The 26,296-nt window shown below is 36.8% G+C and overlaps 1 protein-coding gene across 5 annotated transcripts in view; it reads right to left on the bottom strand.

The window, feature by feature from the left end:
• Positions 1-26,296, bottom strand: part of SLC4A10 (solute carrier family 4 member 10) — a 189,254-nt gene that overhangs the window by 27,767 nt on the left and 135,191 nt on the right. For all 5 annotated transcript variants that reach the window (XM_090143851.1, XM_090143852.1, XM_090143850.1 and 2 more), the window contains 8 exons: positions 14,259-14,350; positions 9,645-9,802; positions 7,735-7,822; positions 7,304-7,450; positions 6,171-6,271; positions 4,673-4,847; positions 4,290-4,423; positions 3,551-3,796 (listed from right to left, as the gene is read on the bottom strand). In XM_090143851.1, the coding sequence (XP_089999977.1) occupies positions 3,551-3,796; positions 4,290-4,423; positions 4,673-4,847; positions 6,171-6,271; positions 7,304-7,450; positions 7,735-7,822; positions 9,645-9,802; positions 14,259-14,350 (1,141 nt within the window). The remainder of the gene's footprint in view (positions 1-3,550; positions 3,797-4,289; positions 4,424-4,672; positions 4,848-6,170; positions 6,272-7,303; positions 7,451-7,734; positions 7,823-9,644; positions 9,803-14,258; positions 14,351-26,296) is intronic.

The following is a 26,296-nucleotide window of genomic DNA, read 5'->3' as shown; positions in this document are numbered from 1 at the left end:
GAGCATAGGAAATTCTGCATCAATATTCGAAGGAACTTCTTCAGTAAGCATGACAGAGCACTGGAATAGGCTGTCCAGGCAGGTTGTGGGTTCTCCTTCTCTGGAGATATTCAAGACCCACCTCAATGCCTACCTGCATAGCCTGCTGCAGGGGACCTGGGCTAGATGATCTCTGGAGGTCCCTGCCAGCCCCAACAGTTCTGTGATTCTGTGATAACAGAAGACAAACCCACCAAAAATACATCTTTCTCACTTGAAATATGGTTACACAATCTGTTTGAAATAAAATATCATTTAAAATTATTTTTCTTTGTCTTTTTAGTACTCCAAAGCACAATACTAATAGCATGCCAATGACTTTTCCTGAGTCAAATTCATTTCTTCACCACAGCAAAGGCAACAATACTGGGATTGCACACTGACTACCTTCAGACATTAGAACATCCTTAGAAAGCCCATGGGGTAAGAGAGGAGGGCAAGCTCACGACTTACACAAAAGATATTCAAATTGCCCTAACCTATTTATCTTCTTTTTTATTCAAGTAGACAACAAGGAGAATACAGAAAACAGAAATTTTATAGTATAACCTGAGGTTTTTTTAGCACAGAATTGCAGATCCAAGAAGTAATTTTGCGTAAGCTTTGGCAAAACATCCAAAGAGAAATGAACCTTTTGAAGTTAGCCCACTGCTAATTAAAGAACTGCCAAGGCTTCACTAACAATTAAAAACTTGTCTTTAAAATCCCCAATGATAAAAAAAATGCAAACAGCTGTTTTAATTAGCAAACAGCAGATATTAATTAGCTTCTGTAACAGAGTATGCTGGTCCTTTAAGGACAGAACCAGTTTCAGACCAAGCTTGTTACCCATTTAAACAATAAATAGAAGATTTGGATTCATACACTGCAGAAAAAAAAAAAAAGCTTCTCATTTCTTGTGAAAGCAATATCCTCACTTCAAGTACACAAAAATGAAATTTTTACTTCAAGTAAGTTTTTGAACATACTCATTTCCTGATCTTTCAAGAACTGATGAAGACACATACAGACATTTAATCAGGGCCTCAGGGTAGCAAAAGCTGTTCCTGGCTGTCTGTGCAGAAGGAACCAAGCAGCAACAGTAATTTTCCATAATCATTTTTACTGGTAAGCTGGTGGGATGGAGGAGAATAGTGTCAGATGAAAACAAACATCAGAGATGCTGAAAAGAGAAAAATCAGTCTCTTAAACTCCTCCTGACAATGAGAAAACAAGCTGAAGGAACCAGATTATTAACAGAAAACAATTGGTCTTTGGAATATGGAAGGAAGGGAGAGGCTTTTCCCTGGAAGAAAGCAGGAATATAGAAACAAGGAAGTGTTTCCATTTACTTGAAAGCAAATGAACTACAAATGCTTTCTCAGAAAGATGAAAATTGAAGGTACATAGCACTGAAGCTTAGGAGAAACATCCCTATTACATACTTGAAATACAGTGCTGACTCCCTGAATTGCTAGACTGAACATTTCTTTTCCTTGAATGTTATTTTGAAGTCATATTCCAAACTGCTGATTTTTAAAAATTGTCATGCTTTTATATTCATACTTAGGCAAAGTTTCAAGCTCTGTGGGTTTTCCAACTCCGCAACATTTGAGAAAACTAGATTTGCTACCTGAATGAAAAAGCTGAAATGTAACTTAATGCAAAATTTGTTATTTTTTGTTAATTAGACTCTTATTTACTTGAAAAGTTCGAGTCTTTTTCACCCAGCATATTATTTAAAAAGTGAAAAAATCACAGCAGGAGTAAGATGGAGAATCACTGCCCCTACAAAACACTATGTATCACAGAAACAATTAATTTGTTGGATTCTGATCAGTGAAAGGCATTTTGAATAAAAACAAATGTTAATTTGTAAATGTAAGGAGGAGAACAGTAAAACTTTATCATAAAATATGGAGATAGCTATCACTGCACTGCAAAGCAAAACTTTGAATTTTTCTCTGTAATCTGAGATCGATTCACACCTAAATACAAATAAACCTAGCTAACCAGGGATCCATATCCCTATTTTCATTTATTTTTTTCATTACATATTTTAATAACTTAGCTATGCCTGCTAAGTGGTTTCTGAATAAATTTTTGTCTTCATAGTATTTCAGCTTGTCAAAAACACTGCAAGAACATCATATCCCTTTCCCTTTGCCATGACTACTTTGAGGTGGTACAGGAAAAAAAAACAACACACATACACTGTACCACATAAGGCTCTTTAGAGTAAAAGTATCAACATCATAGAGGTTAAGTGATGTTAACTGATATCGGGATGTAACTTCAACTGTATGCATGCTTTATTTGTGATGTTTATTGCTTTCTCTTCAAGTTAATATTACTTTAACTACCAGTCAAGCTGTTAGACAGAAGTACTATTTTTTCGGCACGACAGAACACGTCACAGCAGAACTGCTGTTACAATAATTCAGTCTGTTCCATTTATTAAAGTATTTACTGCACATTTGGATTCAGGTTTTATCATCTATTTTACTAGCGATGATAGCATGCACAAAATTCAAATATTTTTTCTGTTGCTGTGTTGTTTCTCCCAGCTTAAAATGCAAATGAGACATTTGGTTGAGACACTCCTGTTTTTCCAGTGAACAAAAGATGTGGCACTGATCAAGCATTGTTTTTTGGGGGCTCCACTCTGTACACGCAGTGTTCAAAAGGGTTCAGTGAAATAAAGATATTTCTGAGGGTGAATCTTCTCTGAAAATGCTTTTCAATGACATTTGATTTCCTGAGGTGACCAGACTTAATTGGCTTCAAGCCCAACTAGGATCTTGTCCTTTACCAACTCTTCTGATATCACAGAAACAATCCTGAATTTTTACTTCAAAATGAAATTATATCAATTAAAACAATTATTTTTCTATTCCCCAGTGATAATACCCTTTATCCAAAAAGGCTTATAAAACCTCCACAGTCAAGCTATACAAATGCAGTCCTGTTAAAAATCTTGTAATTATGAACAAAGTGATTATGATAAAATCAAGCACTACAGAGAGGCACCTAACAATTCTGAATCCACTCCAGTTCTCACAGAGTTACTGCCATTTGGATTAAAATGAAGGAGTCGCATCAAGTTTTTAGATAGGTCAATATTTCAATTTGGAAAAAAAAAAAAAAAGACAGAAATATGATATAAAATATTATAAAGTACCAATGCAAGGTTATAGTAAGAGGCCACTGAGTTGCACTTGATTAAATAAAAATGAGAATAAAAAACTAAAGGTGATTTTTAAATTATTATTATTCTAAGATTTCCAGGTTTCATTTGAGTAGCTTTCCAAAATTCCAATAATTTTTTTACTTAAATTACAGTACATATCTCCAGTAGCTACTATTTCTATATGCCAGAATCATGCCTAATTCAATAGCTCCCACATATTATATTCACAGCAACTGAAAACTTATCCTGCTGCACACCGGTTGCATTCCTTCCAAAGATTTCACCATTTATGAAAAAAACAAAAAACAAAACCAACAAACAGTGTTAAGAGATCGTACTTACGAGTACTTAGTCAGCAGGTCCAAATCATTATGCATGTTGATTGGATATGTCTCACTGAGATGAAATAGCTTCTCTAAGGCCTCATAAATGAAAATTATGCAGATAAGAGAAGCAAAAGCTTCTTCAGTAAACCGGGTAATGTAACAGACCAGGGAGCTTGCATCAGTTGCAACAAGGATGATGCACAGGATTGCAGTCCACAGACCAATGCTAGCTCTCAGGGAAAGGTATGATAACCCATACTCTCTAAAGAAAAAATAAATAAACAACACGGTTAATCATTTGTCCAGTTTCCTAGATGAAGAAGCGACTCCAAAATATGCTTAGTATAAGAATGAGCAATTTTGGGAACTTCAGAATTTTGGCTCTTCAGAAAGAGGGCAAGAAGCAGGGAGGGAGGCAAAAAGTGGAACTAACTCTTCAACTTTTCTTCATGATCAACGATTCACTTGTTCCAGTCAAAGCATAATTTTCAGACTAAGCAGTTCACTTGAAAAGAACCCTCTGATCTTATTCTGCAGAATTCTCCTGGAATTCATTGTTCTATGTTCCTAATTTTACCTAAAAAGACTTCAGTAATTGTGTATGTTATGATCTCACTCGCCTCAAACATCAGTAGGTACATGAATAAATTAATGAAGTCAGTCTTCACCTTGCTTAGGAAGATTCTATAAATGTCACTTTAAACTACTACATCTTATAATATGTTAGAAATTTTAAATAGCTCTATGTCACTTACTTGCAAAATTTGAATAAAATCTTCTCAAACACTAGAACTGGTCCTGTACTGCCAAGTATAGTGAGAGGCTGTCCACCAAAGAGAGAGTAGGCAATTCCAGTCATGGACGCTCCAAACAGTGATTCTATTGCACTCTGAATATGAAACAGAGAGAGAAGTGTGTATAAGTTTTCCAACTGGTTCTTTTTTGCAACATAATGATTTATAGACTTCTAAATAATGAAATAAATACATTTTAAATATATTTTTAATATAAAAAATATGTAAAATATAAAAATAGATTTTAATATATATTTATCCCCTTGGAACAGTAAAAAATATAAATACTAACCATGAATCTAGCAATGCAAGTTTGTTTTAAAAAATTCAGATTTAACACATACTATACGACCTTCAGTTGCTTCTCCCAGTAGACCACCAAACGTGATGACAGGAGACATGCAAGCACAGTAGAGAAACAAAAACGATGCCAGACACTGTAGACTGAGAGCATCCCTGAAGTCACTCCAGAAGAATGGAGCCTTTCTTTTTATATCTAAAATCAATCCACCAAAAAATCTAAAAATAAAATAGAAAATTTATGAAGAAGGCTGACTGAACTTTCTTCCACAGAATTCCTTAGCAGCTGCAGAGAAGATACTCTTCCTTAATCAAATGAAATGTACCCTTTAAATTCATCCTTCCCCAGAATAAAGGTTCTGGGAACCCTGTCCTGATAAGCTTAATCAGGAAATTGTTTTATAACAAAAGAATTTTCTTATTTAAAAACTTCATCACACAGGCCCAAAACTTCTGAACAGTTGTTAGCTCCCATGCATAAAGCCCCAGTACTTTTGTGAAATAATTCTTTTTATTTGTTTTATCAGAGAGCTATTATATTGCACATTTACCTACATTCCCACATATAGAGCACATCATATTCCTTGCAAAACTCTTCCTAAATACATTTGACAATAGGATGAAATCTAGGCTAGAAATTTTCATGGACAAGAACTCATATCTTGTCATTTACATTATGCTAAATATAATAAAAAACTTAGAATCAGGCATTCCTTTACAGTATGTAATTAAGTTAAAGCAAATTTCTCACAGCGCTCTTTTTCTCAAATGTATCTGATACCAGTCAGCTCTGAGGTAGAGGAGACAGTGCTACCACCTCCTAAACACAAATGATCCTGCAAGCAACCAACACCAGGTTCACCAGCAAAAGTATAACTTACAGACTGGCTGACCATTACCAACCTCTACTACACTACAAACAGCAACACTGCAGGTAGGAATAATAGTTAATTATCAAGAGGCAGCAAAGTAACAAAACTGCCTAGCACACAGCTACCTGCATGATGATACTGCACTAAAGGCAGACACTGACTGCTGATGGGCTTACTTCACAATATATTAAGAATGTATGTATTGTCTTATTTGGGACAAACTCTTCCTTCAGATGTGTGTATGCTGCAGCCATCACAGTAACCACAGCCTCATGTACCAGGGCATATCATGGCTTACTGAGGCAAGAAAAGAAACACTGGAGCTTCACAAACAGTAACCTCAACAACAAAATATTTGTAAGAATAATTTGTGATAAGCCTATTTCCAACTTTTTCTTCATTCAGAAATAGAAAATAATTGAGTTCAATAGTGATCTGACCTCTATAAATAATAAAGAGCTTTCTGTAATTATAATGTAAATACTCCATTTTTTTTGCCCTCTTCTTTTCTGAAGAAATTCAGAAGTACTATCTTTTTCAGCTTTGTGGGACGCTAATGAGGAATAAGGCCTGAAAAAGATCATGTGCCAAACTGGTCATTTACAATAGAACCAGACCACTATTGTTCTTTTGAAAGGGCAACATCTGGGACACTTATGTTTTCACTAACTTTCCAGTGCGTTGCAATTCTGGTCCAGAGTGTCCTCCAGGATGTTCTGGTTCCCCATGAGCTGCAGTCCCATTTGGTACTCCTGGAATCTTACGCTTCTCCTATCAGGAAGGAAAGATACTTTTCTTAGATTTTCACAACCAAACAAATATCTAGCAAAAAAAATAAAAAAAAAACAAAAACAGACTTCAAAACTTGACAAACTGAACATTTAAATTTTATTGTAAGATTCATCAGCATAACCTTTTCATAAGCAGTAGAGGAGCTGCATAACCAGAAAAAGTAGAAGGAATGGTGGTCTAAGAAATTTAAAGAATTCATCTCAGAAAAATCTTGTTATGAGAAAGCATTTTTAAAGAGCAGTATGCCATGCTGCTTTGATCATTTCTTGCTCTTATCAGGCCTTTGTATTCTGACTTCACTAGCAACTTTGCATAATGAGCAGCACCTTTTGAAAAGAATTATGAATAACAAATTGTACGTTATATGGCTAAAAGTGCATCACATTATTCAAAATGGATTACAACTATCAAAGAATAGAAGAATAGATAATGATTGAAGAGCTTTTTGAATAGCCACCATTCAATAACAGCCTGCACTCAATACTTAGACATAATCATGTAATACTATAAAAATGCCAACAAGAAAAAAAAAAATTTCTTTTTTTTCACAATATTTTCTTCTTCTGAGTCATCTTCAGAGAAAAACTAAGCACCTCCAGGAGGACACACAACAGAATATTGTGTGTCCTCCAGGAGGACACACAACAGAATATTTAAGCTTTTTTGTCTCTCCTGTTTCAGAAAACAAAGATATAGCAATAAGTTTAGAATAAAAGCAAACTACAGCTGTTTGTAATAATCAAACATGCTTATTACCAATCAACCTTGAAGTTAAGATCTTTAGATCCATCTGCCTTTATTCAGGAGAGACATAGTTTTGAACTACACTGATTGTCATCACTACACTATTTTCAAAACAACAATTTTCTTAAAGCAAAGTAGCAAACAAGAAAAAACATACAATATTTCTATATAGCAACTTTGCTAAATGCGAAGTTATTTAGACTTAATTCTACTCAGCAAAACTTCATCACGGTCTTTAAAATGTACCTGAATTTTACAAGCACAAACCTGAGAGGGAACATTTTTAGGTGGTTCTATTCGGATTGTTGGGTCCCACTCTCCAGGAGGGAGAACTGTAACCTGATCAAGAAACTCATCAATTCCAGACACCAAGTCATTGCGGTCTTTTGCTTTGTAAGCAACGTCATGGAACACCTATGAAAAGCAAAGAGGCATATGTGGGAGGAAAAAGAGATGAGAAAAGAAACACACCAAATATTTCACAATGGTCCCTTCTCAATGAAGATGCTCTTGCACGTTAGGCTCAGCTCTCATTTTATTATCTCTTGGCAGCATAATCTGAACAGTTATCAAATGGCGAAAAAAACTTGAATTCTATCTGTGCGTCAATTCAACTGGGCAGTTCCACATTCCAGGTTCTCTATTACATCCCTTCAGTCATTACAAAATGACTACAGCCAAATCAAGAATAAAATTACCTCATCTGTCATCAGAGTTGCAATTGATCTTCCTATCTCATGATATTGTTGCCCTTTACCCAATGGCCCAAGAAGAATAAACAAAAATCTGAAAGAAGAAGTTAAATGAAAATATGTAAAAGGAAGGTATGCTAGTTACTATACATACTACCGAAATAATTATTTGAAAATTGGACTATAAAAAAATCCCAAATCAAGTACCATGTATAATATTCCTTCAAGATCCTCAGATAAACATTTAAACATGAAGCTCTGGTTAAAAAGTACATTTAAATAACTTATAGAAATATATCATAAGTTTCACAATTAGACTTGTGATTAAGACTATCAAAACCCCATTATGTAACAAACCTTACCTTACATAATAAACATATGCAGATATAAACTACGTACAGAAAACATTAATGTTAATTCTGTTAATATCATGGAACTAATGATTTCACTGTAGTTACAGTAGTATTATTTCATTTTTTCTGATTTTGAAGTTACCTCTGAATGAAAATATTTTTTAATTCATCTTTCCTCCCATTAAGACGACTCTAACCTCTACTCTTGGCTTGTGGTTCTTTAAAATGCACAGGATGAGTTCAGATGAAATAATTGGTGTTTCCAGGTTTATAAAAATGCAAAAACAACTTTTTATAATGAAAACTAATAAATTATTTCTAAACCAAGTATTTTGCAAAAAATATCAATTATCCTAATTTTTAATTCCTTAATTTTCTCTAGGCCAAAAATCAAGACATCTGTACTGTCTTCATTGTCATGGGTTTCTTTGTGGGAGAGGTTATGCAGAAAAAAGCTCCTGTTATTTTAAAAATTTAACTCAGTATCTCAGTGACTCATATACACATGTACAAGTAAAAGACCTAGAGTCTTTTACTAGTACATACTAGTACTACCTAATTTCAAAGAAATTAAAAATTAAAGCAAATTTTATACTATTTATCTGACTGTGAGCAAGAATCAGAGTCTGAGCATTTCATCTCCTAGATGAAGGCCATAAATATCTGCAATATAGTATTGTCTTCTGATGAAATTCTATTTTTATAAAAACAGGGATAGAGAAGAAGAAAGAGAGGCAGAATACATGCACTCAAAGAAGAAGAAAGAGAGGCAGAATACATGCACTCAAAGCCAAACCAACAAAACAGTTGAGAGGCTGCATAATAGTTAAGCCAGTGAATTTAGATATGGGAGAATTAGATAGACCTTTGATACAAATTAGCCCCTACAGACAACAATGCATTTGAAGATCTTTTTTAGAAGCTTAATATTCGGCTACAAAGTATATTTTAGAAATTAAAACGATTCCTCATAAATTGTCCTCAATGCCAAAATACTTCATGAGAAAAAAATTCATCTAAGAAAAATATAATCTAATAAAAATGTACGGTCAAAAGTTACATTTCCTTTCATGCAAGTATCCACAGAGTTTTAGAGGAGCATATTCACAGCATGTTCTTCATCCATTAACAATCCCTAGCCAATCAAACCATATAATTTGAATTTTTCCTTTTAAACACCCCTTTCACCATTTTTTTCTTCTGGACTTAATTCTGCAGCATCACAAGATTAATTTCAGTTCCAGATGAAAGTTCTACCACCTTGCTTTGCAGCTTTTTCCTAGTATTTCATCTACAGACTTAAGAGTTCGTAAATTACTAATCCCATGCTGTAAACTGACAAACTATATTTTCCACTTCCAAGAAGAATAAATCTAATCACACATTAACAGCATGCGTCAGAATATGCATACACATATTTATGTATGTTCCTGAATATACATAATTAAATTGCAAGTAGAAAGATGTCCTTAACTCATAGTGAGATGAAATTTGCTGAAGGTCACAACATGTGCCTCCAAGAGGTACTTAGGAAAACATGAAAAGAAATAAATCTAACTGTACCTAGTTGGAATAGGAACTTCAGCTAGTCCTGTAAGCAGCACCGCAGGCGATAACCTAACAAAAGCAACAACTGCACGGTCCAGAAATTCCAGCTCACCAACTAAGATGTTGGATGCTTCAGCTCCTGGTGGTATCTTTTTCATGAAATGTAAGTCAACCTGGGAAAATGACATCAAATTATCCTAGGAGTTATAGATAAGGATTTTTGTTTCCCCCCATTTTGGTCACTTACTGCATTATATATTTTAATTTTTACAATCATTTTAATTCTTCAGCTTTTACTCCTGTCTTTTGAAAAAGTAATTTTTTCAAAAATAAAGATGTTCCTCAAAAAACAGAAACTGATCTTTTAGTATTTGACTAATATTATCTTAGAAACATAACTAAAGTACTCCAGAAATCACTTATAATGAAAAAAAAAACCCACAATCTTGTTATGCATACAACATTAGTCTCCTATTTAAAAATTTTGTAAAAATCATAACAGCATCAACAATTCATAACATAATTAATTGCAGTAGAAGAAATGAAGACATCTAATTTTTCCATAATTAATAATTGTTAAACTCATTAATTCATGGTTTGTAGTTGCCATATTACAATCTCTGTAAGAAAAAGAACAGGCTCCACTACCTCAAATCCCCCCTTCCACTACTGTGTAGTTTTCAGTAGAAGAAAAGTGTATTCCATTAAATATGAAAACAACAGAAAAGCTAGGACCATAATTGTCTCAAGGGAGTAAGCTGAAAGAGCAAAGCAGAACAAAAACTTTGGAGTTTTAAGGCTCTGATGTTGACTTCTCCAGGGGGAGGGTAGGAAGAGACAAAAAAGCAGCTTCATAATGGCATTACTATGTCAGCTCTAGGTATTTGCTTAGGAATGAGCTCATTTATATTTACTTTTCTCAGTGTCAGTTGACAGTTTGTAACAAAAATTGACATGGAGAAATAGAGTATATAATGTATGTTTGATTTCATTATACACCAGTATTGTCTACATTTCAAAATACATGAATTTTGTCATTTGCTTTCCTTTTATTAATCTAAACACAACAACAGCAACCAAATCCAACATAAACTGTTAAAGTGGACCATTTTAATGTCTATCTTCCAACCATCTGTCAGTACTAGCATGCATGGGTTTTGGTAATATTTAGAAAATTGCTTTCTCGCAAATGGCTCTGGCACTAAATCAGAATTCAGATATAATAAAGTTGCCTGTATCTGAAATTGAATTTCTCTAAGATCATAAAGAGATGCCTAACGCTACCCCTGAGCTAATCAAGTGTGGTAACCAACACCTCACAAAGTCTGACCGCCATCAAATCAACCTGAGAGGATGGAGTGCAAGTACTTTTTAAAACTACTTGTGAGATAAATTCTTCTATTGCCCACTCAAATCACAAAATAATTCTTTAGACTTAAATACAACACATAAACAGATTCATTCTGCATCATTTTGACAACTTAGGTCAATTATAGTTGAGATAAATAAAATAATCTTTCAGGCACACATAACAGTGTGCATTCTATAAATTTAATAACCTAATGTCTCACATACCACATGCTACAGCTGTCACTTTAAGGTCCACTAACACACAGACCAAAGCACCAAGATTCACATCTTTCAGATATATTTCTCTTGTCTACCAGCAAGTATTTGCAGACAGGTTTCCTGTTGATTGATCAGCTTGAGATTCTAAAATCTATATCCTATTGTACAGAGGCCCAAAAGGTGCATCACATGACCAGAAATGTGCAAAACTGAGGTGTTGTTTCTGCTACCTAATAAAAGCAGAGGTAGCCCTGGAGCGCGTCTGGGGCAATGGCAAAAGTTACATCCTTCAAATGCTTCATCTAATCTATCCACCATACTCCACCATGCATTTCTTATTACAAGAAGTCTTTAGTTGGATAGCCCCCATCACATCTTAAACCTTAACCCTAAATTGATGCATATTCATGACTTGACATTTATTAGCCCCAGAAGGCTTCAATTAAGCACAGAAGTAAATGACTAATGTGGAGTCTGCTCCCCTGCAGGGAACCTCAACTCAACGATTGAAGGAGGAGGGGGAGGGCTCCCAGAGAACCAAGCACAACTTGAAATGAAGACAAACAGAAAATAACCAACATCACTCCTCAGGAAAGCCTTGATCTATATTAATCAAATTTACTTATAAACAGAGTCATAAAGCGTTCAAAAACAAATTGGTTGTTTTGTGTGATATTTGAAAAACAAAATCAAACTACATTAAGTATAGGGACACAGTTTTGATTCAGGAATACCATTTACACGCGGAGCACAGAAATGTTGCCGTGAAAACAGACAGGCTCCAGTCCCTTAATGCATTACACATTTCAGGACACTTGAGGATCACTTCAGTCTCCAGGGCAAGCAGCAGTATAAGAGCTCAGCCAGACACAGTTGTTACACTGCCATTCCCACCCTGCTCACTGGCTTAGCTTGAAGTAGAGGAGTGACAGACCATTTCAACCACTTTCATTGGTCCTGAGAATACAAAGTATTCCCAGAGAAAGAGAGAGACATTTCCAACTACAAACATCCCTCTTTAGGCTACTGAAGTAACACTCAATACAGCTTTTAGTGATGTGTCCTCACGTTATTCATAAATAGATACTAATACAATCAGCAGTATTGGTGCCATATTCAGATTAAGTCAGCTTTTTGAATCAACTCCAAAATTTGGAACATTAGAAACAGCCCAAGGGAAATAGATTAGTAAAGATAAAATACACAAAGAAGTTAAAGTTGTCTTTTTGGAGAAGATAAATGACATTAGTATGTGGAACAAAATTAGAGCAAGAAATCACAATACTCGAGAGAAAATTAGTGTACTGCTCAACTTTCCTCTCAATCTGTGCACATAATTCCAATTATAACCACTGGGAGTTATGTGCAATAGCACCTTTCAAGTGGAAATTGTACTTTATGTATGCATCTTCAAAGGGATAAATAGATGTATTTAAAGACAGTTTTTTGGTTTTTTTGTTTTTTTTTTTTTAAAAAGGTATTTAGATTAGAATTTCTGCTAGCAGAAGATGTTTCTTTCATATCCTGACGTTCTTGTTGGTATCTAACACTGCTGAACCTAGCCAAAGATGACATGTTGATTTCTTCTCATGTAATATAACCAGGAAGAGCTCCAGCACTAAACAACTAGAGACTGAAGAGACTAAAGGATAAGTTGTTGCAGCCTCCATTCTTGTTTAATACAAAAAAAAAAAAAAAAAAAAAAGAGGAAAAATATGCAGCTAGATAATGGATTGGATTCTAATCCTACAAAACTCAAAGAAATAGTGGAAATAAGCAAGAAAAGCAAAGAAAAGCACAACTGAAGGTCACATCATCTCCACTAGGTTGTTACAAGCTTCAGTTTAGTATGGCTTAATTTTGAATAGCCAGATTTATTTATGTTAAGCATCATTACCTTGATGTTACAACAATTGCCAGAACAGTTATTTTTAGTTAACAATTCTAATAATACCAGCAAACCAAAATCACATGTGATTTTCTATATTCTTAATTTAAAACATTTTTAAAGGTTAGTCTGCAATTTTTTAACATGTCTGAGTTTATAGTCCCTGCTACCTCTGAAGAGCTATGGTCCACAATACATCTCCAACCCTCTTCCTTTCTTTTCACAGTCTTTGACAATAAGATCTTTTTCCCATCTTCATCTCAGCCATATATCATTTCTAGTCTGGCATGTTCAGTCAAGAATTCAACCGGTGCAAATAGCTACTGCTGCTAGGAAATATCTCCGGCACCAGATGGAGCAATCACATAACTCTACTTTTAGCTCAGTTGCACTAACATTAAGATTCAACAGACTCAAAAGTGCTGCTCTTCAGAATATTGGTTTAAATTACCTTTCTTCACTTACTCAACCTTTGTTGTATTAACGCGTCAGTTGAAGCCATCTATTCCTGTCAGGTCTGTCATCTGCATCTAATGTGACAGTTTGTTTTAGATACATACAGACTTCTTAAATTAGGATTCTCCTTTACGTTAAAGCTGAGAAGCTGTTTGCTTTCCTTTGCTATTTAACATTGAACTGTCATTGCAATCTCCACTACTGAACAGCTAACATCTTTTGTGATGTGTACTGAAGTATCTTGGCTTGCCAGAAGTATTAAGTTATAGGTTTACAGAAACACATTCTGTTTGAGACATCTGGAATCCACGAGTTCAGGTTATAAAAAGCATAGTTTACATTCATGTTTTACTTCTACAGAAAGTACAGATCTGAAAGGTAAATTCAAATTACAAGAATTCTGAATTATCTTTCTACTGAGTCAATTTTCTGTTTGTAAAAATTTCCCGTCCAGCTATACACCTACTATACTTTAATCCAATAAATGGATATCCACATTCTTACACTGTCATTTCTTACTACCAGTAATTTACCAGGAAAACGAGGAAATTTTTTGTTGTTGTTACATATAAACATTATTGCAGTACTTGAAAATTTTTAATGTTCAAGTAAAAAATTGCATTTCATAGCTTTTCCTAACTCACATAGATTCAATGTATTTAGAAGACCTGTTTGGTAATCATGAAGCTCCATTTGCCACCAGTGAACATACTTACCTTGCTAAAGTCAACAGTGCTATTTTCTCTGCTCACATCATTTTTGTTCTCAACACAGGCTGGAGCAGATTGTGGGGAAACAATCTGACCTGCTAAAAAAAATACCATTACAGAATACTAACATTCACTTCTATAAATAAAGCAAGATTTAATTAAATAGTTGCTAGAATTAAAGAGTGACATCCATTCCATATCAAGTGTATATGAAACATCTAAACATGATGTTTATTTAAATACATAGAGTAACATTCTCAAAAGGGAATATTCATCACATGCAGCTAAGAGTGGGAGAACATAACTCAGAAAATATAAGACAATCAAAGATACTGAAGATAAGCTTTCTGTATCAATTAAAGCTTTTTGTTTCTTGAGGCACCACTCTTGAATAAAGCCCTGCGTTTATATAGATTTGTTTTGCTGTTTGTGGGTTTTTTTTTTATTTTTTTATTTTTTTAACTAATTTGAAGAGCTGCCAATTTGGGGCAATATCTGTTTGCAAGATTACTCCTCGCTGAATAAAACAGGAGTACTAATATCCATAAATTTACTCATGAGTATAACAACTTTCTGATTATATAAATATTACAAAGCCTAGCATAACAGTGGGCTAATATAAGAAATAGACATTTGGGAAATTAAGATGATTTCATCTCAGTATTGAACACTGTGAACTTAGCACGTATAGAACAAATGTTTCGGCAAACACATTTTCAAAAATTCTTGCAAGGATTTAGTACAGTACTTTACAGAAGCTTTATAAAATATCTCAATATAAGAAGTGTTTAAACACACCTCAGACTCATATAAGCCAACTGTAAGTCTTGTGACCAACTAAATTTTGACAGCAAAAGCTCAAAAAGAAAAACAAGATTAAGTAACAACTTAAAACATATTTTACTTAATGCCAGCATTACTCCCATGCACAGCCAGAGGTCACGCACACTGTGATGCAGGCAGTAGGGCAGCAACACAAACTAGCTGGGTTGATGAGCCTCTCTGCCTTTACTCTTAACGCTCTCCCTGGCATGGCAGGGCCTGCTCATAGCTCTGAACACCAAAACAAATCAACAGGAAAAAGTACTGCTGTAGCACATACTCAGGAATAACTGTAGAGTCCAACTGGCCAACAATCAGTATCTTGTGCCCAGCATATATTTGTATCCATAGCAAATAAAGTCTCTCATATGACTAAGAATTTATGATGCAAAAATACTGGTTCTGGCAAAAATCAATCCAAACTTGAGTACTAACAAAGACCATATGTTCAAGACATATGACTATAAAGACAATCCTAAGCTAGGCACATTGTTTGGGCAAATCAAAAAGCCATCATGTACCCTCAGCATCTTTGTTACATCCATTTGTAGTCCAAGTATGTCCTCAGCCACAGCCAGGAAACAGAGCACTTTGTAGGATTCAAACTGAACAGGACAACAGACTTGCAAGAGAAACTCAGCTGTGGTCAGAAAACTACAGTGTCCAGCTTCTGTGAAAGCTGAGCAGTTCAATATCCCTCTCTAACTCTGGCCACAAATTTTCAGTATAAACACTTGCTGACAAAAAGGCTGGTTTTCATCAAAATCAACATTTCATTTCCCACTAGGCAAAAATCTCATGCCACAAATCAGTTTTTAGACTTGTAAAGCATGCTGATAGATTATCAAGAGAGATTTCACTTTGATTAGAAAGTATAGGCACAGAATGTTTCAAAAATTATTCGTAAAAATCTTATTAAATGTAAATATTTCAATTTTATCTCAGATTCAGAACAGAGATAAAAACAAAAAGAGAAATAAGGGCTTTTGCCTAGGACTACAGTGAAATAAATGGAAAACAACAGAAAAATAGACATGGCTCTTATGTTACTTAACCAAGCAGTTAAAAATAAGTCAATATCAGAATTTTTACATGGTAGGAATTATGGATTAATTTCAGAAGAACATATTATTGTAACTTAAAGGAATGTATGTTAAAATAATGTTAAAACTATTAATTCCTGAATATAACATGGGATAACTTCCTCAAATTGAAAGCCATCAGTTACTAAATATGCAAGATCCTTATAAATGGCCATTCAACTTCTCTGTTTTAATTAGAACCTAAAATGTCACTATCATTGTTCCACCATCACCTTAACACTAAGTATACCCATATATTACTTAATGCCTTATTTTTTTCTATGAAGTTTTTGTAGTTTAAAAGGAAAGATCCCCTAGCATTCTAACTATTAAAATAATTTCTATATTAATATGGGTTCTGTAGTATTTTGATAGTTTTAATAATGTAACAGAAAAAAAAGATATCTTTAAATAACCCTAAAATAGAAGCCATAAAATTTACAGGGAATATCTGTACCAGGAAGTCTTAAGCTTACTTAACTCTTCTTTTCTTCCTTTTAGAGAGTCCTCCTTATTCTAAGATCTATACCAAAGGAAATATTTGTAATAATTACTCATTCTAACATCCACATAATGTTATAAAGATTTTGAGCATCGGAAAGCAAAAGAAATAGTAATTTATGATCATTCTGTTGTTCATTACGGATTTATATTTATAGTTTCTCTGGACCCACCCTTTCAAGAAAATGAGAACTTGAATATCTACATGGAAGAAAATAACTCTGACCACTGGAACATGCATAATTTGTCATAAATACTGAAGTTTTAACACCGTAAGTTTTACAATCATAATTTGAACTGTGAAAATTCCCCTAAGCAGTTACCTTAATAGTCTAAAACGCTAACTTTTAAATGTTGTGTCCATTTTTTTTATTTTTTTTTTTTAGGAACTAAAGGAATACATGGTAGGAAATAAAAGTCACAAACAGCAAGAATGTGAAGTTTATAAGAATAACATATGTTCATTTTCTGTGCCAACAGAAGACCTCAGACTTTGATTTTCCCATATGCTGGACTACAACGTAACTTCTACCTTGAGGCAGTAAAAGATGTTTAAATAGCTGTAACTTCAGACAGCTTTCTGGATTTCGGAACAGTGAAGGTTTCTGTTTTTCTTTTTAACTTTACTGGATTGAATAACAATCAAAAAGATACAAAGTAGAGAAGATAGCTAATTTCACTTTTTGTTATCCATATAATATGCTGCAATATACTGCAGAAACACGTTTGTTATGAAACAATACAATCTGCAAAATAACAATCTGCAACCCGATCTCCATTTGATCCTTCAAGAGAAAGTAAGATAAAAAGCAACTGTTTTCTGAAGAGATTTTTATTCCTACACCCATGTATTTTTTGCACTTTAAATAGGTAGATACTACGCTATGGTGGCGCTCTCCAGGCAAAAATGCCTAAAAGACCAGACTGTTTTCATACCTGGTAGCTTCCTCTATTCCAGACCTATGAAGCCACAAAGGTAGCCTGAACTTTGTGTAAAATTTCATGTTGACTTAATGGAGACTTGAGGTGAATAAGAAAATATCAAGGGAGTAGGTCCAGAATTATACTGATGGCTGCCTAGTGAATATACGCATCACCATGTTACACTGGTTTTCCCATTCATTGTTCAATTTGCTAATGCATGTTGGCCAGTACATATGTGCTTTATCCTCAAGTGCATTTTAATTTCAGCAGCTGGTTGTTTTCTCTGAATGAAGGACACAATTATCAACACTATGATGACCACAGGTAACATCAGATAGTTAAAGGGGAGAGCTGTCACACAACACCTGGACTGAAAAAAAGAAGAAAAAAGAACAATACACATTTCTTTCCTGATTTCTACTAAAAGCTCAACAGTCACCACTGTACCAAATCATCTCTGAAATACAACTACACTAAATTCAAGTTTTCTCCAATTTTACTTTTATAATATCCAAACATCTCCAAATGTTCAAATGAACATCTGAAGCACTATGTACAAAACAAACACATATAAAAAAAACTATCATCAAACTCCAACCAGGCTTTAAATATCTTCTTTGAAAGACGCTCACTGTGCTGAGCTTCATCTAACAAAGACATTCCTATCTTCTGATTTTAAGCCAACCTCGAATTTCAGTGAGGTCATAAGTGAAATGGTATATTGATTCTTTGAACTGGCAGTATGTGCACTAAGTTGGCAAGAATGATGAAGACAAAATCCACCAACTTCTTAAGAGAGAGCATAAAGGTAGCAACATCCCTCCTGTTCTGTTCTTCCTTATTCTGCCCTTGCCAGTTCCATTTTAATACTCTCAAGCAAAATCTTTATTCATGCATTATATGACATAAATATTGTTTTGTTTTAAAGTCTAATGTAATACTTGGAGTACTTATAAAATCTGAAGTTTAAAAGCCATGATTTATCCTGCATGTTTGTCTACATGAATGAAGTCACCTTTTTTGAGATGTCATCAGAAAGTTATTCAGACTTTTAAAGTAGCAGACAAATGTATTATCATTGAAATATCCAGCCTACACAAAAAAGAACTTAATATCTAACGGATAAATTGATGCTGAAATGAGTGCTAATGTTTATCTAAGTATTAAAATGTCAATAGCAGAAGTTTTAATTTTTTAATTATATTTTAAATTGGTATGAAGTGTCTTTAATCCAGATAATTTGAACTTCCCAGAGCTTTCACTAGAGCAAAAATTCACACAAAACAATTATGTCACACAAAGCCACACCATGTAAAAATCAGTCAACGTAAGGTCTGTATTTGTTACACTAATGGATATCTGCATTTGCAGATTCAGAACTTCACATTTTGAGATAATGATTAGCCTTGCCAAATGAAAAAAAATTACAGTAAATTAAGTTCACATACAATATACTTTTAGTCTCTAAAATTTAAAGTTTCAGACATTGAACATACTATGAATATTGTATTTTTTAGTTAAAATACAAGAGGTCTCTAGAACGCAAATGACAAATACCAAGTACAATCTATTCAGATTTTTAAAAAAATCACAGTTAATGGAAAAAAACTGGATGTATCTGACACTTCAAAGGAAATTCAATTGGAAAAAAGTAGTTTATTTTTCTAAACCATATGTATTTCTTCCCATTCAGAAGAAAAAAAAAAAATCTGATTTGCAAGCCAACTATCACAGTCTTCAGGCTTTTCACTGTAACTTGTCACCAACTTGCCAAATCTAAATGCACTTGCTGTCCATTTAGACTAAAATTCAAAAACTGAAAAGCAGTATGTTTTCCAAAGTATATATTAAATTTCTAATATAACAGAGTAGTGATACCACCTTTGCAGAGTGAATTGTATATGTATTTTCAGGTCTCTTAATAACACTTCAAATCACACTTCCACTGTATCTGGATAACTACAAGCAGAATTTGGTGCTTGCTAAAAATATACAATTTAAGCAGATACAGAAGAAGTAATTTCACTCACAATTCTAACACTAAGCCTGAATCTCAAACATAATTCACATGAAGTCATGCAGTCAAAACTAAAATGCTATGATTTGCAATTTTACAAATAGATGCAAGATAACAGATTTACAAAGAAATGGTATCCAAAATAACTCCCCACCCATCGTAAAATAACATCATTCCATGTAAGCTTCTCATAATTGCCATGGCTGCTGACAAAGGTCTGAGGTACTTTTTAATCACTATAGCAAGAAGTTGCATGCTGTCAAGAAACTCAGATGAAGACATGGGTGTACACCTGAAATGATCTGAAGCCCAAGCAAGAATAGGTATTTATACTACCTCCAAACCTTCAGGGAGTTTACAGAACCCAAAGGATAGGAGATGAGGAAGATACAGAGATGAGATGAGCCTGTTAGGGACAGACACAACAAAGACAGAGCAAAATGAAGAAATACAAAAACAAATGATACAGCTTTATACATACAGATTTACACATTTTATCATGGGTGCAAGGAAATATGAAAAAAATATATCAAATGAAAATGTTTTTAAATACAAGTTATTTTTTATTGATATAAAAATCTGTGGGTAATATGTTTTGATTAAAATACATACATTTGAAAAGAATATAAAGAAACACAGTACTAGATAGTTTAAGCTAGTATTAACTGACAGTGGGCCTGCCTGCACTGCAAGGAAAGCAGGAGCAACCCATATGGTCCAAAATAACCACTGGTAGAAATCTGTTATATATGTAGCATTCACTGTGACCGGCTCCTAAAATGAAGGTCACATACCTGGAAATGCCTTTCTTCCTTTTCAGGGGGCTCCAAGTAATGCCCCTCTGTCTCTATATAGTAGCACTGACATCATCTAAATTTCACATGCTGTAAGCTAGGACTGACATAAATGCTTGACCTAATGCTTAAAAGAGATAAGGAAATGGAGTAGAGTGAAAAACACCATTGGAGAACTGGTAATGTAGACTTACATGGATGCGAAACCATACTCTTCTTAATCAGATACCAAGCACAGACTTATACAACTGTGTATGCTCATGTTCACATAAACGATGAAGTCCAAATTAATCCCTGTCCTCTCTTCCCCCCAGCAGCAATTTGAGAAGGGAGGAGGAGTGGAAACGGGTGCCTGCTCGGCGGAAGGGGCATCCCCCATCCCGACCATCCCCGGCTCCACAGGTGCCTCTGCGAAACCGGTTTGAGGCCCTGGAACTTGAGGGGGAGACTAGCGAGAGTGTGGAGACAGATTCACCCACGAGGTTGCCTCAGATGAAGCGGTCACCCCAAAGCCTCAAGACTGCTTCTACACGTAAGGACAGAAGGGTGATTGTTGTAGGTGACTCCCTTCTGCAAGGAACAGAAGGCCCTATATGCCGGCCCGACCCCACCCGCAGAGAAGTGTGCTGCCTTCCTGGGGCACGGGTCAGGGACATTTCAAAGAAAATTTCTAGGTTGATTCAGCCTTCAGACTACTACCCACTTTTAATAATTCAGGCTGGCAGCGAGGAAGTTGGCAAGGAAAGCCTGAGGTCCATCAAGAAAGACTTCAGGGGAATGGGGCGAATACTAGAAGGAGCTGGGGTGCAGGTGATCTTTTCTTCTACGCCCGTGGTGTCGGGAAAAGGTACAGGGTGGATCCGAAAAACCCAACTCTTAAATAGATGGCTTAAGAGCTGGTGCAGACACAAGAATTTCGGCTTTTTTGACCATGGGGCAATCTACACTGCACCTGGCATGATGGCTGCTGATGCAAGCAGCCTGTCCCTGAGGGGTAAGAGGGTATTAGCTGAAGAATTAGCGGGACTCATTGACAGGTCTTTAAACTAGGAATGAAGGGGGAAGGGGGCAAAATAAAGGCTACTGGGGTTGAACGGTTCATTCGAGGGATTGTACCAAACTCTGTGGGCAATGATGGCAGAGTGCAAAAGGAGGGAGTAGGGCAGGGGGATGCTGGGGATGCTGCTGTTCTAGCGGATCCTGGATCGCTTATGAAGGTGGTGAGACGGACAGCCCGGCTGAAGTGCCTTTATACTAATGCACGAAGCCTGAGTAACAAGAAGGAGGAACTGGAAACTGTGATGCATTCTGAAAGTTATGACATTGTTGCTATCACAGAAACATGGTGGGATGACTCCCACAATTGGGATACTGCCATCGACGGCTATAGACTCTTTAGGAGAGATAGGAGAGGTAGGAAGGGTGGGGGAGTTGCTCTCTATGTCAGAGATTGGATAAACTGTGAGGAGCTCCCCATGAGAAACAGTCAAGAACAGGTTGAGAGCCTGTGGGTTAGGATTAGAGATGGGACTAATAAAGGTCAGCTGGTATTAGGGGTATACTACAGGCCACCTGACCAAGGGGAGGCTGCTGATGAGGCTTTCTTGCTCCAGATGCGTGAGGCGTCTGCCTCACGGGCTCTTGTCCTGGTGGGGGACTTCAACCATCCGGACATTTGTTGGAAAAACCACACAGCGAGCTACAAGAGCTCCAGAAGGCTCTTGGAATCCATTGATGATAGCTTTCTGGTTCAGGTATTGGACAGACCGACCAGAGGTCAAGCGTTGCTGGACCTGCTGCTCACCAACGCTGAGGAGATCATCAAAGGCGTCAAGGTTGGAGGATGCCTAGGCTCCAGCGATCATGCCCTGGTTGAGTTTGTGATCTCAAGCGATGTGGGCCTGGTAAAGAGCAGGACCAGGACGCTGAACTTTAGAAGAGCAGACTTCAAGCTACTCAATGGAATGCTGGCCAAGATCCCCTGGCGCGCTGCCCTCAAAGATAAGGACGTTGAGGAGAGCTGGCTGCTCTTCAAGGATGCCCTCCTGGCAGCACAAGAGGTCTCCATTCCCCTGATTAAGAAAGTGGGCAGGAGAGGTAGAAATCCGGCATGGCTCAGCAAGGACCTGCTAAGAGAACTGAGGGTGAAGAAAGGGGTGTACAAGCTCTGGAAACAAGGCTGTGTCACCTGGGAAGAATACAGGGATGCCGTCCGGACTTGCAGACGTGGGATCAGGAAAGCCAAGGCGCAGGCAGAACTGAACTTGGCCAGGGACGTGAAAAACAATAAGAAAACCTTCTACAGGTACATTGGCCAGAAGAGACAGGCCAAAACGGGCGTACCTACTTTGGTAAATTTAAAAGGAGAAATGGCTTCAACAGATGAAGAGAAAGCTGAGGTGCTGAATGAGTTCTTCACCTCGGTCTTCACTGGTGGCCAGGATTCTAGTCTTTTTCACGTCCCTAAGTCTTGCACCCCCATACCTCTATGTGGGGACAAAGGAGGTAAATCCCTCCCCACTGTAAGGGTTGAGCAAGTCCGAGAGTGCCTCCTTAGACTGAATGAGTATAAGTCTATGGGGCCAGATGGCGTGCATCCCAGGGTCCTGAAGGAGCTGGCTGAGGTGGTTGCTGAGCCGCTCTCCATCATATTTGAGAAGTCGTGGCTGTCAGGTGAGGTCCCGGACGATTGGAGGAAGGGTCACGTCACTCCCATTTACAAGAAGGGGAGCAGGGAGGACCCGGGTAACTACAGGCCGGTGAGTCTCACCTCCGTGCCTGGGAAGATTATGGAACAGATCCTCCTGGACAATATGCTTGATCACATAAAGAACGAGCACGTGATCCTAGATAGCCAGCATGGCTTCACCAGGGGAAGGTCATGCTTAACTAATCTTGTGGCCTTCTATGATGGAGTGACGGCATTGGTGGACGAAGGGAAGGCAACTGATGTCATTTACCTGGACCTGAGCAAGGCCTTTGACATGGTCCCCCATCACATCCTCATCTCCAAACTGGAGGGAAGTGGATTTGACGGGTGGACAACTAGATGGATAAGCAATTGGTTGAAAGGCCGCAGACAGAGGGTGGTGGTCAATGGCTCTATGTCCAGGTGGAGGCCGGTAACGAGCGGTGTCCCTCAAGGGTCTGTCTTGGGACCGGTGCTCTTTAACATCTTTATTAATGACATCGATGAGGGAATGGAGTGCACCCTCAGCAAGTTTGCTGATGACACCAAGCTGAGTGGTGCAGTCGATACGGTGGAGGGAATGGAGGCCATTCAGAGGGACCTTGACAGGCTGGAAAGCTGGGCTCGGGTGAACCTAATGAGGTTCAATAAGGCAAAGTGCAAGGTTTTGCACTTGGGCCGGAAGAACCCCAGGCACCTGTACAGGCTGGGGGGAGTTGTCCTTGAGAGCAGCTCGGCAGAGAAAGACCTAGGGGTCCTGATAGATGAGAAACTTAACATGAGCCAGCAGTGCGCTCTGGCAGCCCGGAAAGCAAATGGGATCCTGGGCTCCATCAGGAGAGGGGTGGTCAGCAGGGATAGGGAGGTGATTGTCCCTCTCTACTCTGCTCTTGTGAGGCCCCATCTGGAGTACTGTGTTCAGGTGTGGAGCCCTCAGTACAAAAAAGACATGGAGATTTTGGAAAGGGTCCAGAGGAGGGCCACGAAGATGATCAGGGGGCTGGAGCACCTCCCCTATGAGGACAGGCTGAGGGAGTTGGGTTTGTTCAGCCTGGAGAAGAGAAGGTTGCGGGGCGACCTCATTGCAGCCTTTCAATATCTGAAGGGAACTTACTCCCAGGAGGGGAGTAAACTCTTCATAAGGGCTGATAATAGCAGGACACGGGGAAATGGTTTTAAGTTAAAAGAGGGAAGATTTAGGTTGGACGTTAGGGGGAAGTTTTTTACTAGGAGGGTGGTTAGGTCCTGGAACAGGCTGCCCAGGGATGTTGTGGATGCCCCGTCCTTGGAGGTGTTCAAGACCAGGTTGGACGGGGCTCTGGGCAACCTGATCTAGTAAAGGTGTATGTTTGGTGGCCCTGCTAGGCAGGGGGGTTGGAACTACATGATCCTTGAGGTCCCCTCCAACCCAGGTCATTCTGTGATTCTGTGATCTGTAATCAACCAAAATAACTTGAATAATGCTTGAAAAAGAACCTGTCAAAGTAAATTGTTCCAGCAACTTGTTCAGTTAATTCTGAAGACCCTTAATTTAACATGCCACTGATTTCTTCAAACTCTCTGGCAGTTCAATAAACAACAATTTAGAATTTCAAAATTTCTCAAAATCAAACACGATGTGTGGTATAACAGAGTTTTTGCACTAATAAAGAGTTTGTTCAGATGCCAAAGAAGCAGCAGCAGTTATAGTTGGTATGTATATGGAACAGAAAACATGCAAAAGATCATGCTATTATGGATAAAGAACACTTCAACAATGTGCATGGAAACTCAGTTTATAAGTCATTAATCCTCATTAATGACTTGATCATTAATCCATAACTCCTCTCCTCTCATTTCTTCAACTTTAATCAGTAAAAGTTCTGCTAGATCCCATGACATATGTATACACACAAGTACTCTGAAACCTATATTAAAAATGAAATAGCTAATTAAAAAAATGGAAATGTGTGCATCATGAAAATTTCTTTTCTTAGCTTAAATTTCATTGAATATGCTACTTTCTCATGCTTCACATACTTAAATTCTGAATTGTAGAACATTTTAGAGAAGTGGAAAGACTTGCGAAATTATTTTAGCATTCCTGTGGTACTAGTAGAAAAGTGTTGTAAATTTGCAATTGTCTTTGGCTTTTCGGATACCAGAGTAAAAACCCTATTAATTCCCATAAAAATAGGTTAAATTGCTTTTCAAGTCAAACTTTTTATGGGTTTAATAATGACAAAGATTCCTACTTTTAACCTACCTTTTAGAGTACTTATGCTAAAATTACTGCAACCCTCTATTTGGGGTATTTGGTGTCAAATTAGACTTGAAAAGAAATATATTTTTGCTGCTCTTATGCCAAATTTGACTGTCACTTTTTATTGGAACATCAAAAGCAGGCTTTTAATTCTCACAGTTTTGATGCTTAATGAAAAAGTGAAAGTTAAACACAGCATGGTAGCATTAAAAATGCATGGTAAATGCATAGCACTCTGACATCTTACCCTTGCAGAGGATGTGAAGAAAAGCCATTGTAAACAAAAGATAATACTACTAAATACAAAGCAAATTAACTAGATGGTCTGACACACTCTTTAAGGAGGAAAAAAAAAAAAAAAAAATGGAGGGAGTACATATGTACAATCATCTTCCAGCAAACATATCACAGTGGACTGACAGCAGCACAAGCACGTATGGAATTTAAGATTATGTCTTCATTTCAGACTTCATTCTTGAATGTCTGAAAATGAAGACACTGATAAACTACCATGTGTAAGGAACTTGGATAAAGAAGGGGTTTTGCACCTTCAGCTGCGCCACACAGTCTACATGGCATCTCCTCTGAATCATTTATTTCACAAAGTACAGGCTACTGAGGACTGTTATCAGTTAACCTGTCAATACTAAAAATAAAATTAACCCAACTGAGAATCTCCTTACAGCCAGAAACAGTAACTTACTCTGAACTCATCTGAACGTGGAAAAATTAAGTGGTCCTTCTTAAGGGTAAACGCATCTCTGGGCTGTATGTTCATCAGTATTCTCTCTACATCTTTAATAATAAGGAGAGGGAACAGTACCACTACTATTGACAATGCACGAAACATTTTCTGTTGAACATACATTCTATGCAATATTTGTGCACAAATGGGTATAAATAGCAAAGTTCCTGAAAGATGAGCATCTCAGCATAACGTCTGCATAATTTACATGCCATTTATTGTGGTAGG

Source organism: Phasianus colchicus, chromosome 7, assembly GCF_987193195.1.
Source record: "Phasianus colchicus chromosome 7, bPhaCol1.hap1.1, whole genome shotgun sequence".
NCBI lineage: Eukaryota > Metazoa > Chordata > Aves > Galliformes > Phasianidae > Phasianus > Phasianus colchicus.
The sequence above is the reverse complement of the archived record's forward strand: the minus strand, read 5'-3'. Positions and strand labels throughout refer to the sequence as shown.